The 15,414-nt window shown below is 33.7% G+C and overlaps 3 protein-coding genes across 3 annotated transcripts; 2 read left to right on the forward strand and 1 right to left on the reverse strand.

Annotated features, from left to right (window-relative positions):
* Positions 1-1,556: 1,556 nt before the first annotated feature.
* Positions 1,557-1,830, reverse strand: HELRODRAFT_138491 (hypothetical protein; the record flags this gene model as incomplete). Its single annotated transcript, XM_009021748.1, has 2 exons — positions 1,557-1,621; positions 1,701-1,830. Coding segments are annotated over 2 exons (195 nt in total), but the record flags the coding sequence as incomplete, so codon positions are not given.
* Positions 1,831-2,794: 964 nt separating this feature from the next.
* Positions 2,795-6,141, forward strand: HELRODRAFT_186449 (hypothetical protein; the record flags this gene model as incomplete). The annotated part of the gene is made up of 10 exons (XM_009021749.1): positions 2,795-3,128; positions 3,347-3,547; positions 3,705-3,791; positions 3,910-3,998; positions 4,286-4,522; positions 4,798-4,977; positions 5,187-5,352; positions 5,494-5,585; positions 5,799-5,861; positions 6,022-6,141. The coding sequence occupies 10 exons, from the start codon at positions 2,795-2,797 to the stop codon at positions 6,139-6,141; spliced, it is 1,569 nt and encodes a 522-aa protein (XP_009019997.1).
* An 885-nt stretch (positions 6,142-7,026) lies between these two features.
* Positions 7,027-10,477, forward strand: HELRODRAFT_94668 (hypothetical protein). The gene is made up of 9 exons (XM_009021750.1): positions 7,027-7,427; positions 7,658-7,698; positions 7,787-7,914; positions 8,026-8,208; positions 8,278-8,409; positions 8,540-8,639; positions 8,864-9,034; positions 9,550-9,668; positions 9,837-10,477. Exons 1-8 carry the CDS (start codon positions 7,360-7,362, stop codon positions 9,657-9,659), a joined length of 933 nt encoding a protein of 310 aa, XP_009019998.1. The 5' UTR covers positions 7,027-7,359; the 3' UTR covers positions 9,660-9,668; positions 9,837-10,477.
* Positions 10,478-15,414: the final 4,937 nt, after the last annotated feature.

The raw sequence follows: 15,414 nt of genomic DNA on the forward strand, positions 1-15,414 counted from the left end.
AAGTCCCGAGTACCTCTCCTTGTATTCGGGCTTCATGTAGAAGGGTATGTCAAACCGCGAGGTTCGTCTCTCAAGGGCGTATTTGCTGGGGTATTTATCAGTTGTTTGCGCTATTTATAAGGAAGAGGTGTCGGCAGTAGTATCAAATTTATCAATCAATCAATCGATCGATCGATCAATGAATGAATGAATGAATCAATCAATCAATCAATCAATCAATCGATTAGTCAGTCAATCAATCGCTATCATCATCATCATCATCATCATCGTCACATTTCTCATCATCATCATCATCATCATCACATTCTTCCTCCTCATCCTCCTCACCATCATCACCAACTTATCTTTGTGTAGCGAGTAAACATCGTCGTAGGTCAGGAAGAGGTTCAATGTGCAGAGAAAGATCATAAATATAAGTGGCGATACCTGGACCAGGAAGCTGTACGAACTCAGAAACTATGAATAAAAATATTAATAATAATAATAGTAATAATAATAATAATAGTAATAATAATAATAACAATAGTAATAATAATAATAACCTCATAACTAGACATCCTATGTTGATTAGGTTGTCTTTGCTGTGGTTGTTGTTGTTGTTGTTGATGTCTTTGTTGCTGTTGTTTTTGTTGATGCCTCTGTCTAAATTGTTGTTGATGTTGTTGTTGTTTAAAATGTTGTTGCTGCTGACGATGTGATGATGAAGATGACGCTTTAGGCCTGCTAGTTCTCCTCTGCTGGCTTTGGAAATTATCTGGTGGATGAAAAATTAAAATTACAATATAAATACTACTACCAATACTGCTGCTACTACTACTACTACTGCTGCTGCTGCTACTACTACTACTGCTGCTGCTGCCACTACTGCTACTACCATTTCTACTACTGCTACCACTACCACTAATATTACTACTACTAAAAGGTAAAAATGAATTAATTTCTTTCAGTTAAATGTAAAAATGACCAAAGATTATAGAACGAATTACCAAATTTAACGGAAAAATAAAATAAAATAAAATATTTTTTCAACGCACTTGGATGGAAGGCTCCCTGCTCTGTAAAAAGATTGAACATTTCCTCTGGAAATTAATCAAACTTCGAATTATTTTCAAGTTTAAAGCGTTAATCAATTAAAATCAAAAAGAAATTAGCAGGCACATATTTTCATCTAACATTTTTATAAGTAAATAATAGAGATAAAATAAATAAATTAATACTTTTTCAATATAATTGATTCAATAAGGGACTGACAAATAGTGTGGATGAATGTTATTTTTATAGGATAATTTTCTTCCAGCTAAAATCTAAAATAAATATCTAACAGCTGAAGGGTTTAACTAGATTATGTCAAAAATAGACTATCAGTATTCTAATTAGATATTAATAATATGCTGATGAGAGGCCAAATAACAATAACAATAATAATAATAATAATAGTGATAACAGTAACCAGAGAAGTAGAAGCCATTGAAAGCAAAATGATCATTGAAATGATCAAAATGGTTGAAAAACTCCTCATGGTAAAAATCATTGCGACCATCTTCACTGACATCCCGACCGGCATTTTCATATTTATCTTTTTCATCTACATCACTTAAAATGGAGAAGGCCTTATTGATGCCTTTAAAAGTTTAAAACTAACTATAAAAAAAAATTTATATGAATTATTGAAAAATATTTAATATAAAATATAAATTCACTTTTAAAAGCTTCAGTAGCTCCGGGGGCCTGATTCTTATCAGGGTGAAATTTTAGAGCCATCTTTTTGTAGGCTCTTTTAAGATCATCTTCAGAGCAATTTCTTGGCACATCTAAAATCTGGTACAAATCTTTCGTTCTATTAATCCTAGATCGGTTGATAAAATTAGTAAATTGATTAGAGAAGGAAAAGATTAGAAATAACTCAACCAGACTTAGTTGTTAATGAATTTGATTACTTTCATTATAATTACTCTGAATGTTGACAAAAATTAAAATCTTCAATTAAATTATTAAATAATTTAAATTAAAAACTCAAGTAAAATTTACTTAAATTTTCTGAATTTACTATGTTTTAATACCTTTTAACAGCTTCCAACTGTTCAGATGTGTACCCATTTTTTTCTCTAGATGAAGACTGCGTGTCGGATCCATTTCTCATACTGCAGACTTGGTGGTCTTGGGATTCCTCCCTAAATTTTGTAAATTAGGCAGAAACTATCTATATTGGCAGTTTGAACAAACTCAGGATGAATTTATTTTATATCACAAAACACGAAAATCAATTAAGTTTTATTTAAATTTAAATTAACTAAAATTAGAAGTTTATAAAACGTTTAGTATAATCAAATTTTTTGATTATTTTCTTAATGAAAACGGACTTTAGGGAAAACAAAATCGGAAATTTTCAATTAAAAATAATTAGAAAAATCCACTTTTAGTTTTAAAAATTTTTAAATGCATAAAATTTAAAGTTGACAAATGTATAAAAAAAATGACTGAAAAATTACAAATTAATTAATTACACTATTTTTTACATATTTAAAGTAGTTTTAAAATTATTAAATTATCAATTACTATTAAAACTTATAATAAATATTAAATTTTATTTTGTAGTGTCAGTTTTAATCACATTCAATCAAGAATCCGTCCGTCCAATGATCCATAGTCGAAAAGTTAACATTGCGACCATCGTTGTTAACATTTTTGCTTGCAAATTTCTCATTTTAATAGCAAGAGACGCTCGTTCAAATTGTAAAATTTCTTTTCAAAATTAATTTTTATAATGATTTCCAGCTTCAACTCAATGCGTCACATGCGATCAGTGTACGCTCGGGCACTTCAAACTTCCTTGACAAAATCTTACACGGTGGCCACCCTTCCTGACGGAGATGTTGGGTTCCGTCAGTCCGTCGATCAATATTACGACCGGGCCGCCCTGATTTTAGAAGATAGATTAGTAGAATCGTTCGGCGATCGGACTCCAGAGAGAGAGAGAAGACGCAAAGTGAATGGAATGTTGAATATAATTAAACCGTGTAATACATTTCTTTCTATGACATTCCCGATCAAAAGAGACAATGGCGACTATGAACTTATCACAGCCTGGAGGGCCCAACACAGTCATCATCGAAAACCATGCAAAGGAGGTCTCTGGCCATTTGCTTTTTAGTTTTATTGTTTTCAAAATAACTGTTAAAGTGTTGATCATCTTGAATTTCATGCTTGGTTGTGTGTCTGTCTGTGTGTGTGTGTGTGCGTTTGTACCTGAACTCTTAAGTTCTTACTGCTCTGCTACTAATAGCAAATAAGTAAATATTACTTTACTGTAATTTAATATTTCACAATTTTTTCACTAAACTCCAAGGAATCATATTCAGTGACAAGATAGATGCTGAATATGTGAAAGCCAATGCAGCCCTAACCACGTATAAATTGGCGTGTGTTGGGGTCCCATTTGGAGGTGCACACGCCGGAGTGCAAATCGACCCTACCAAATATTCAGATGTCGAATTGGAGAAAATTGTTCGAAGGCTGACGATTGAAATGGCTAAGAGAAGCTTCATCGGTCGGTTAATACATGTTTGAATTTCTTTTTTACTTTCATTTCTGTACTGATAATGATGATGATGATGACGGTGATGATGATGATGATTACGAAGACGATGATGATGATGATTATGAAGATGACGACGATGATGATGAAAGTTTAAAAATGAATTTAGGCCCAGCCATAGATGTACCTGCCCCGGATTTAGGGGCCACGGATCTTATGATGAGTTATATGGCAGACACCTACAAGTCGACATTAGGTAATGGTGATCATTATTATTGTTGTTGATGTTGTTGTTGTTGTTTATAATGTTATTATTATTATTATTTGTATTATTATTATAGTTATAATTGTTGTTGCTGTTATTATTTTTCAAGGTCACATGGACCTCAATGCCATAGCAACAGTCACTGCCAAGGCAATCTCTCAGGGCGGTATTAGGGGGCGAGATGCTGCTATTGGACTGGTTCGTATGTTTGTGTGTATGTTTGTGTGTATGTTTGTGTGTTTGTTTGTGTGTATGTTTGTGTGTATGATTGTGTGTATAATTGTGTGTATAATTGTGTGTATGTTTGTGTGTATGTTTATGTGTATGATTGTGTATATGTTTGTGTGTATGTTGTCGTTGTTTGCTCTTTTAATTCCTAAACATTAAACATCAAATAACCGACCCACCCATCAACACCACCCAGTAACATAACCGCCAAGCGCCAACCAACCACAAAAATAACCCCCCCCCTTCCAACAAACCAGGGCATCTACTACGGCCTTCGAACTTTTATGAAAGAGGCCCTTTATTTATCTTCAGTGGGCCTAACACCTGGCTTCTACAACAAGACCTTTATAGTGCAGGGGTTCGGGCACGTGGGCCTACATACGGCAAAGTTGTTGCACAGTGCCGGGGCCAGGTGTATTGGGGTGGAGGAAGTGGGAGGGGCCATCTACAACGATGAAGGGATTAACCCCGATGAGTTGGAAGAGTATTATAAAGTCGGTTGCTGTTGTTGCTTCGTGGTAGATGGTAGTAGGATTGATGTGATTGGTCGGTTGGTTGATTGATTGATTGAAATGTGATTGATGCGATTGGTCGGTTGGTTGGTTTGATTGGTTGATTGATTGACAGACTGACTGATTGTCTCTTTGATTGATTGAGTTAAGAGCTGATTGATACTAACTTGATAAGGTTAATGATAAGGTTAGTGATACTGTTAATGATACTGACGATGATACTGATGATGGTGATATATTGCTAATGATGCAAACAGGAGCACAAAACTTTGGTGGGTTTTCCAGGGGCGGCGGCCTACTCCGGTGACTCCATCTTGGAAGAGGAATGCGACATTCTCTGCCCTTGCGCCACTCATGACGTCATACACAGCGGAAATGTCGGCCACATCAAGGCCAAGGTCATTGCAGAGGGAGCCAATGGGCCCATCACGCCTCAGGTGGGTTGGTTGGCTGGGGGAATCGTTTGTGGGGCTTGAATTGTTTGTAAGGTCCTTACTATGTTTGTTCAGTTTCGGAATGTTTGGATTTTTTGTTTTGTTGAAAATTTGATACTTTTTAATTTTTTTTGTCAATTTATCAAATTTATCTACACACGCGCACGCACACACGCACATACACGCACGTCCACACGCACGCGCACACACAGGCTTACCAAGTTTTGTTGGAAAGTAACAAATTAGTTCTGCCTGACTTGTTCATTAACAGCGGAGCGGTGATTGTTTCCTACCTTGAGTGGCTAAAGAACATCAGGCACGTCAGCTTCGGCAGGCTGACCTTTAAATACACCAAAGATACTAATTATATGTTACTAGGTTGGCTGGTTGGTGGGTTGGTTTGTTGGTTGGTTGGTTGGTTGGTTGACTGGTTATGGTTGACTGGCTGGTTTGTCTCATCATTATCATGATTGACACTATAAACATCATTGTAAACGTCATCATCATCGTCGTCATCAGATAGCGTTCAGAAATCTCTGGAAAGAATTTTTGGTCGGAAGCCTGGTTCAATCCCAGTGACTCCTAGTGAACAATTCGGAAAGAGAATTGCTGTTAGATTTTCTTAATCATTATAATTGTATTCGTATTATTATTCCTTTTTTTTATTTTTATTATTTATTATGTTTTTATTCATTCATTTATTCCGCCGTCTTTCATTCTGTCCCAAATCAATTAGTCATTTGTTATTACATTTATCTATACATTTATTTATCTACACCTACATGCATTCATTCATTCATTCATTCATTCGTTCATTCATCTAGGGTGCATCAGAGACGGACATTGTATATTCTAGTCTGGAATACACTATTGAAAATGCGTCCAGGGTAATTCCATTCATTCGTTCGTTCGTTCGTTCGTTTTTTGATTTGTTTGTTTATTCGTTCGTTTATCTACCTATGCATCAACCTAACCATTAATCAATCCATTCATTCATCTGCCAATTCATCCATTCACTAATTCATTCTTTCCTTCCACTAATTTCAGGACCTAATGTCGAACGCCCAGAAATACGACTTGGGACTCGACCTGAGAACAGCTGCCTACATAACCGCCCTTGAGAAAATTTTTGAAGTTTATAAGGAGGCCGGACTAACCCTGGCATGAATATTTATAAACATCGAGTGCCTTACCTGATTGACTGGTTGATTATGCGATTGATTTGTCGGTTGATTGATTGATTGGTTGGTTGGCTGATTAAATGATGTGTCATTCGTTCGTTCGTTCGTTCGTTCATTTGATCGTTGATTGAATAGTTGATTGATTATTGATCTGTCAGTTGGCTGATCTATTGATCGATTGATTGATTTGTATTTTAATTGGTTGGCTGATTGATTGATTATGCTAACACTTCAAATATTTGTATTATACAATTCTTTCCATGTTTAATTCACACAGTTCAATTCAAGTTGTTATATGCATGGTGCTATTTCAATATATTTTTTGCGATAATTTTTCTCCTTTATCACAATTACAAGCTCACAGCAGCCCTGTTGAATTGTGCATTTCAATTAAACGTTCACTGAAATTTTATTTAATTTTCAATTTCGTTTTGTTTGAAATTCCACTAGACAATCATGATTTTCATTGAAGACTTGTATATATATATATATATATAATTATTATATATATTTTTATTCATTTTTTTTAAAATTGCCCCTATCAAGTTGTGAAAAACGTTTGAATATTATCACGTTAAAGAAAATTATATATATATATATATATATATATGTATATGCATGTATATATATAAATATATCAATCATATATATGTATATATATATATATAAATATACGTGTGTGTGTCTGTATTTGTGTCAGCAGTATGACCAATTGCAATGCATAATACTGATTATTATAACAATTGACGACTAGTGTTATTTTTCCATTTTATTTTATCATTGTATTGTGTTCTTTATTGGGTAGTGGTTAAGACTTTACACGCACACACACACGCACACATACATACATACACACAAGTTCACATGTGCTTGGCTGATCTTTGGTCTTACAAAGGATTGATGATTTACATTCAATTCGCCATCTAATTGTCCGTTAAGCTATTTCGCTATGCAAGAATTTCAATTTCAATAATGGTTTAATAAATTATTAGTAAGTAGAAATTGCGAATTTTGACTTCGCTGGTTCTAGAGACGTCAGAATGAGGAATTTGCTCTTTTTTAGTGTGTTCGGCGAACCAAGCTTCAGCTCAACACTTTTCTTTTTAATCGGATGTCACGTGATATTTTTGACCGGCGATCCATTACAAAATTGAGTTGTAGTTGTTAATTATTTAGTTGAATTTTAAGAATAATATGTTTTAAGATGGCCTACGCTCAAGGAAGAGGTAACGGAAGCAAAATAAATGCTTCGAAGAACGATAATGACGAAAGGTTTAATGGCGTTTCTTAAATTTTCTTGCATCAGTGCTGGCTGGTCGTTTGTACTTGTAGCATGCGCCCATCTACCATGAATGTTGATTTCTTCATTTTCTTTCTCCATTTCTCTCTTCATTTTTTTCCGTCTGAGTTTTAAATTTTCGTTTCTGCGGTTTGTTCGCTTTTTAAAATTAAATTCGATTTGTGAATCTCCTAATTCTGAAATAAAATTTTATTTTGTTTAGGAAAATATTCGTTGGGGGTCTAAGCTGGGAGTCATCCGTTGGTTAGTGAATTTTTTCTTTGTTAACTTTTTTTTGTTCCCAATTTGTGATGAATTAACCTGGCTGAGATTGGCTTTTCATTTTTTTCAGATGATTTGAAAACATACTTTCAAAGATTTGGAGATGTCCTCGATGCGAATATCAAAATTGATTTAAACACTGGCCTATCAAGAGGTTTTGGCTTTGTTCTCTTTAAAGATGCCTCAAGTGTACAAAAAGTTAGCTCTATTTTAATCACTGTTTTGTTGTAATCTTCATGCAATGGATGAAAGACTGATTGTTGAGTATCGTTTTTTATTAATCTGCCATTTCATTATACTTCTTGGTAGGTTTGTGCTGACAAAAATCACATTTTGGGTGGGAAAAATATAGACCCCAAGCCCGCAGTTGCTGGTGGTGTGGGGCCATCATCCTATGGCAAGGATCCACCATGCAAGAAAATTTTTGTTGGTGGTCTCGACACTAATTTGTCCCAGGAAGAAATTGCAGAACATTTTAGTCAATATGGAAAAGTAATTCAAATTTTCCCACTTGAAATTTCTTGAATCACGTTTGAATCACTATTTATCTTTGATTGACAGGTTGAGTTAGTTGAGTTGCCTTATGACAAGGTGAAAAACCAGAGAAGAGCATTTGGTTTCATAACTTTTGACAATGAGGATATTGTTGAACAGATGTGTCAAAATGCTAAAGTCCCTTTTGGAGATAAAATGGTAGCTTTTTGTTTCTACTCATTCAGAAATGACATCAATAGTTACTCACAAAGTGTTTATCGTGTTGGATTTGTAATGAGTAAAATATTTGCTGTAATTAATGAATGTCATCTTATTTACAACAATCCAGCTTGATGTGAGGAAGGCAGTTTCCAGGGAACAACAAGAGGCCCATGGGTACAGAGGGGGCCGTGGGGGAGGTCCCATGCGGGGGGCATTCAGAGGAAAGGGTTAGAATTATGTCCACCATTTCACATATGTACATGTTACTCAAGATCATGTTTGTAGTTGTTTCTTTATAGATTATCTTTGAATTGAATTTGGTGCCCCAGTCAAGTTATTAAACCATTGTTAGCTAGTCATTCGACGTGAATATTTTATAAGTTTTTCACAGTCCTACAGTCTATTTTAAGATTATCAACAAGTGAGACAACAAAACATATGAATCAATAAGCAGGTGGTTACTACAACAGCATGGGTGGCTACGAGATGAACGGGTTGTACGGAGGCCCGCCCTATGGAGGCTATGATTATTATGGCTATTATGGGGGCGGTGGACATTACGGGGCAGCCAGTCATCCGTACGATCATTCAGCCATCGGTAGTTATGGAGACGGAGCATATGGTGAGTCTGGGTTAGCATCCTAAACTCGAGTCGGGGTTTTATTTTCTGGTTACATTTTTCATTTTCAAATACCCCTATTTTATTTTTTGTGTTTTTTATTTAATTAGCTTTTCTATGCTAATTTTGATTTGGTAGTTAAAGTTTTTATGGAGCCTAACTATATTTAGTGTTTTTCATAGTTGAGTTTTTAATAGCATGCTGTTTGACTTGCTTATTTCCTTTAACATTGTTCTTTTTTCCTTTCTGTTTGTATCAATCAATTTGTGTGGGTGTGTGCGTGCGTGTGTGTGTGTGTGTGTGTGTGTGAGTAAGTAACATATACAGTATACACACACAAATTAACATATACAATATGATTAGTTATAAATTATTCATCACAAAGTTGGCCTGTAATTATTACAAAAAGACCTATAGCTCTTCATTTATTACTTATGGGCCATTAATTAATAATTCATTCATCTCTTGATTATTTATTAATTATTATCATTAATTATTAATTTATTCATTTCTTCAAGGGCCTTCAAGTTACCAGAGCACGCAGGCAGCAGCCGGTACAAAGGTGGCACGCCGGGGGACATGGCAGTCCGATACTAATGCCACTACCTACCACCCATACAATCGATAGGTTAGGCAGGTCAGTAAGTAAGTCGGTTTAGTGTAGCTTGGTTGGTTTGTTGGTTGGTTGCTTGGTTTGGTCGGTTGGTTGGTTGTGTTCTGCAAGCTCTTGTTAATTATTAATGATATGATTTCATTTGTGTTTTAAATATTATTATCATTAACTCTTTTTTTGTATTCTTTGCAGGTGAGGTTGCAAGGTTTCAAATGTGAAATATGAAACTCATGTGTATATGATAGAAGAAGAAGATGATGATGATGATGATGTTGTTGTAATAACGATTGTGATGATGATGATGCTGTTTGTGATGAAGGCAACAATTTATGATGTACATTGAAATAAAAAAAAGACAAATCCATGGCAGAGAGGCCACGTTCAAATGCATCCTGTTCTGATTAAACAATATTCTTATTATTAATGATGATGATGATAGTGGTGGTGGTAAACGTGCAATTGTGGTTGATAGTAATGGTGAAATTGGTTTTTGGGACTGACAATATAGTGGTGATGAGTTGTGTGTGTGAGAGAGAGAGGGAGAAAGAGAGAGAGAGAGGATAGTTATGGCTTGTACAAATATTGACGACAGCAACAGCATTAATATATAATTATAATAATAATTGATTGATTGATCGTATTTTTCGTTCTTTTTTTAATTTTAAAAATAGAATTAAGTTTTATTTTCAGTGTGTTTGTCTTTTATTTATTTATTTATTTATTTTGAGTCTTCTATTATTTTTTTAAGTCTTGAAAATATAAAAATTATCTGCTATATAATAATAATTAATATACTATTGCTATTATTATTTAAGAAAACATACTATATATATATATCATATATATATATGTTTCATTGTCTATAGTTTATAAATTAATACAAAAAATGTGTGTACATATATGTAAGCATATGTATAAACATACATGTGTATATAATATGTGTGTGTGTGTTTATGTGTGTGTCTGTGTGTTCGACAAAAGATTTCTTGAGACAAATACAATTGGAGGATCTGTTCAGATATTAGTATTCGGATGTTTGTCTCGTGTGTGTGTGTGTGTGTGTGTGTGTGTGTGTGTGTGTGTGTGTGTGTGTGTGTGTGTGTGTGTGTGTGAGGGAGAGAGAGAGGGGAAGATTTTGTGTTAAGAGTACATTAATGAACTTTAACCTCATTTGTGTGTGTGTGTGTGTTGGTTTTCATAGTTCTTTGTGTGTGGAATATGTTTGTGCGTGTGTGTTGCTTTATTTTAACATTGAGTGGGGCCATTTTGTCTGCTTTTCAATTTTAAAATGCTTTTAATACTTATCACACACGCGTCATAATAATTATTTATAATTATTTTTTATATTATTAATAATTATTATTAATTAACTACAGAATGTTGAACGGTCATGACTATGTTCATTTCACATGTGTCTATCCTGCGTTTCTATGTTTTTTCGTACGCGCATGTGTGCGCGTGTATGTGTATGTATTTGTATATGCGTGTGTGTATGTATGTATATCTGTGTTTGTGTATTTTTGAACGTAGCTGTGTCTAGTACCTCATGAGATAAAGTGTTCCATGGGGGATGAGCTATTTTATTTGGCGCTGATAAATATGATTTCTGTTTTTTGTTATTGATTTCTGTTACTGATGTTCTTTGTGTTGTTGTTGTCGTCATTATTATTATTGTCGTGGTTGTTGTTGTTGTTGTTGTTGGCGTTTTTTTTCATTGTCCTACTACGTTAATGTCTGTTGAGTTTGAGTTATGGAATTTTAACATTTAGTATCCTTCTATAGTTTCATTTGGCAGGCGGTGGTGATGATGATGCTGGCGGTGATGATAACGTCCTGATGATGATGATGGTGGATTCGTATTTTTATAGACTCTGGTGACAGTGATGATGATGACGACGATAATTTCCAAGTTGAAGTTGAAGGTAGCAAGAATGATAGTGCTCTGGATAATCTGAATGATGATGATGATGGTGGTGATGGTTAAAGTAACTAAGCAGAGTAATGATGATAGTGATAATCAGTTTGGTAGATGATGATGATGATGAAGGATGATGGAGATGTAGTACTATTCTTATCATTATTATTATGAACTGACATCATCATTATGTTTACAGACACTAGCAAAATATCTTGGCTATAAATTGATTGATTAATTGATTGATTGATCGATTGATTAATTGATTGATTAATTGATTGATTGATCGATTGATTAATTGATTGATTAAATAAATAGTTAGTTACTTTACTGTATAAAAAAAGTTATAACCGTTATAATGATAATAATGATGCGTTATACTTTTCTTTCTTTCTTTCATAAGAGGCACGATCGTCATCATCACTAAGAGCTATCAGCGATGGTGATGATGATGACGATTAAGAAAAAGATGATGATAGTAATGATCTTTTATTTAGAATGATGATGATGGTGATAATGATATTTTGCTATGTTTTATTATTAATTCTGTCTGAGGGTTTAATGTGTGTACATACATAAACACACACATACATATATACTCACTCGCATACATACATGCGTACATACATTCATATATACTTATACATATTTTTAGTTTCATCACAGTTATGTATGTATATATATATATATATATATATATATATATATATATATATATATATATAGAAAGAGAGATATGGTATAGCATTGGTTAGTTTTTTAGTCTTAATTAAACTGAAATGTTTATCACCAATTTCGTTAGCGACGGGTAATTAATTTTGCGTTAATGTTAATTAATTGGTTAATTTATGTTAATGTAATGCTAATTAACTTACTAGTGTCGAGTTGATTAATGTGCTGCATGTTTTGTTTCGTACGTACATGAATACACATACATGCATACACACACATACATACACACATGCATACGTACATACACATACATACATGGGAAACTGTTATTGTTATTATTATTACTATGCTGTTATTATTATTATTGTTATTATTAATGTTATTATTTATGTTGATGTCTGTCCATTACTCAATACAATATGTTGTCGGATGAATAATAAAATGTTTTGGTTCTGGTTTAAGAAGCGATAGGCAGAACAGTTGAGAATGAACGCATTAAAAGCCTTCAGGAAGACTTTAAAAATGTTTTTTATTTATAAAATTCTTATACATTTTTATACTTTTTGGTTACAGATTGAGTGTCTGACGTGTCATCTGTTTCCTATTTCCTGTGGAAAGTCAAATCTAATCCACGAATTCCAACACCGAGAGAAAGAAATTTTTTTGTTCATAATTACAGTGAACACACACATGCAAACAAACACATATGTGACATTTATTCAAGGTTAAGAATATAGTGCACATATCGAGGTATACGTAGTAATGAGAATTTATAAGCATGTTTTTAAAAAATATACACCAAATCATTTATTAATATTAATTAATAAATTTATTAATTAAAAAATTTATTAATATTAATTAATAAATTTATTAATGTTAATTAATTAATTAATATTGTAATTATTATTACTATTACACTTATTACTATTATTATTACTACAACATTTGTGTAGTGCTTTTTAGCAAGGAAGTTTCCAGAGGTTTTGACATCCTTCTATCAAGTATTGCAACACATACAATATTTATTTTATCATAATACAGCGTTTATGTTGTTGCAGTATACATAGAGAGAAAAAGACAGGGAGAGAGAGAGAAAGACGGAGAGAGAGAACGATTTACATTTACTTACGATTTATATTATGAAATCATCTTATGAATATTTTTTCTTCTATGAAATTCTCCTGGTCAGCATTACAGACAAAACCAATCCACCTATCTGAAAGAAAAAATTATAATATAATTAATAAATAATAATTATTATTTTTATTATTAATTCCATCATGATTAATTCTCAAAAGTATCAACAATACACATAGAGATTTCAATCAAAATTATAAGAACCATAGTGATAATAATAAAATAATTGTCTATTATTATTATTATAATTATTACACTAACAACAACGGTTGCTGTGACGACTCCGATGCATATTAGGTAGCCGGCGATTTCTTGGACGACATTTTTTCCGAGTTCGTAGCATCCCTGGGGTATTTTTAAAAGCGGAACTAATTGAGAAAAAGATCATAAATAGTGAGCTGTTTGCCTGGGGCTTAGTTATGCGAGAAAAAAAGTGCTGCTACCACTACTACTATTACTACTACTACTAATAATAATGGTAATAATAATAAACCTTCGTATTGACGATACTCCTGAAAAAAGCCGAACTCGATATTCTGCCCAGAATTAACCTGACATCTTCATCGTCTTCATCATCATTATCATCTTCATTATTATTAATATTATTATTATTTCTGTTTTTCTTATTCTTATTATGGTTGTTATTGTTATTATTGTTGTTTGTTAATGTAATATTCTTCCATTGAGTGAATCCCAGCTGACAGGATAGCTCGTTAACGTAGTTCCCTCTTCCGTCACGTTTGCAACAGGAAGTCGGGATCATGGGAGCCTGTGATGATGATGATGAGGATGATGATGTTAGTGGTGGCTGTTGTGGCTGTTGTGGCCACGACAACGACGACGATGATGGATTGATGGTTTTGTTGTACCAGGAAGACTCAGTGTATATGGACCATGTGTCATCCTTGACCGCACAGCATTGCCACTATTAATTAAGTGTGAAAATACGGTATATTATTATTATTATTATTTTATTATATTATTATTATTATTATTATTATATTATATTATTATTATTATTACTAATATTATTATTATTATAGGCCGACTTTATTTTGGGCTTTGTCCCAGCTGTCAGTGACGAACTTGTTCCATTGTTCGTTCGTGTTCACGCCGTAGTCGTTCTTCAATGTTCGTCTCATGTACTCTCGGATCTGGTCCGTAACCTTAAATATTCGGCTAAATATTACTCGGTCGGTTATTATGACTCGTTCGGTTAAATGTTTTGTCAGCTATGATTCGATTGTCAAATATCCGATAGGGCAATATCATTTTGAAATTTTATACACTCACATACATGTATACATAAATACACACATGCACACACACACATACATACACATATAATAGACACACACACGCACACACACATACATACACATATAATAGACACACACGCACACACACATACACATATAATAGACACACACACACACACACACACACACATACACATAGACGTACAAACGTACAGTGGAACGGAATAGGACAGCGAAAGACAGACCAACACATGAAAGAGCCAGAACTACGGACATGAGTGTTGAGTACTAGGGGCATTAATAACAATAATAATAACAATAACAATAATAATAATAACAATAATAACAACAATAATAATAATAACAACAACAAAGAACATTGACTGACCACGGCCAACAACGAACGACTTTCAAAAAGCGCGCCAAAACATCCGATGAAGGAAATGACGAAAACGACGCAACCGGAAGTAATGATGACGTAAGAGCCGGGTGCGGCCAGGGTAGGGCCGAAAAGTCCAGTGACGAAATTGACCTTGTCCAGTAGAATGTAGATGCTCAGACCGATGGTGGTGCAACCGAGAAACTTGGAAGAGAATGGTGGGACAATGAATGAATGAATGAAGAGATGGATGAATGAATGAATAGATGAAGAGATGGTTGTTGATAAATAGATGAATGGATTGAATGAAAAAAATTATGAATGGATGGATGGATAGATGGATGGATGGATGGATGGATGGATGGATGGATGGATGGATGGATGGATGGATGGATGTATGGATGGAAG

Source organism: Helobdella robusta (assembly GCF_000326865.2).
Source record: "Helobdella robusta unplaced genomic scaffold HELROscaffold_3, whole genome shotgun sequence".
Taxonomy (NCBI): Eukaryota; Metazoa; Annelida; class Clitellata; order Rhynchobdellida; family Glossiphoniidae; genus Helobdella; species Helobdella robusta.

Bases quoted from the DNA above. Each gene is read 5' to 3' on its own strand.
- HELRODRAFT_94668 (XM_009021750.1), top strand. From the start codon at position 7,360: ATGGCCTACGCTCAAGGAAGAGGTAACGGAAGCAAAATAAATGCTTCG. The intron at 7,915-8,025 runs GTTAGCTCTATT...ACTTCTTGGTAG, and splicing joins ATGCCTCAAGTGTACAAAAA to GTTTGTGCTGACAAAAATCA. The intron at 8,410-8,539 runs GTAGCTTTTTGT...ACAACAATCCAG, and splicing joins TCCCTTTTGGAGATAAAATG to CTTGATGTGAGGAAGGCAGT.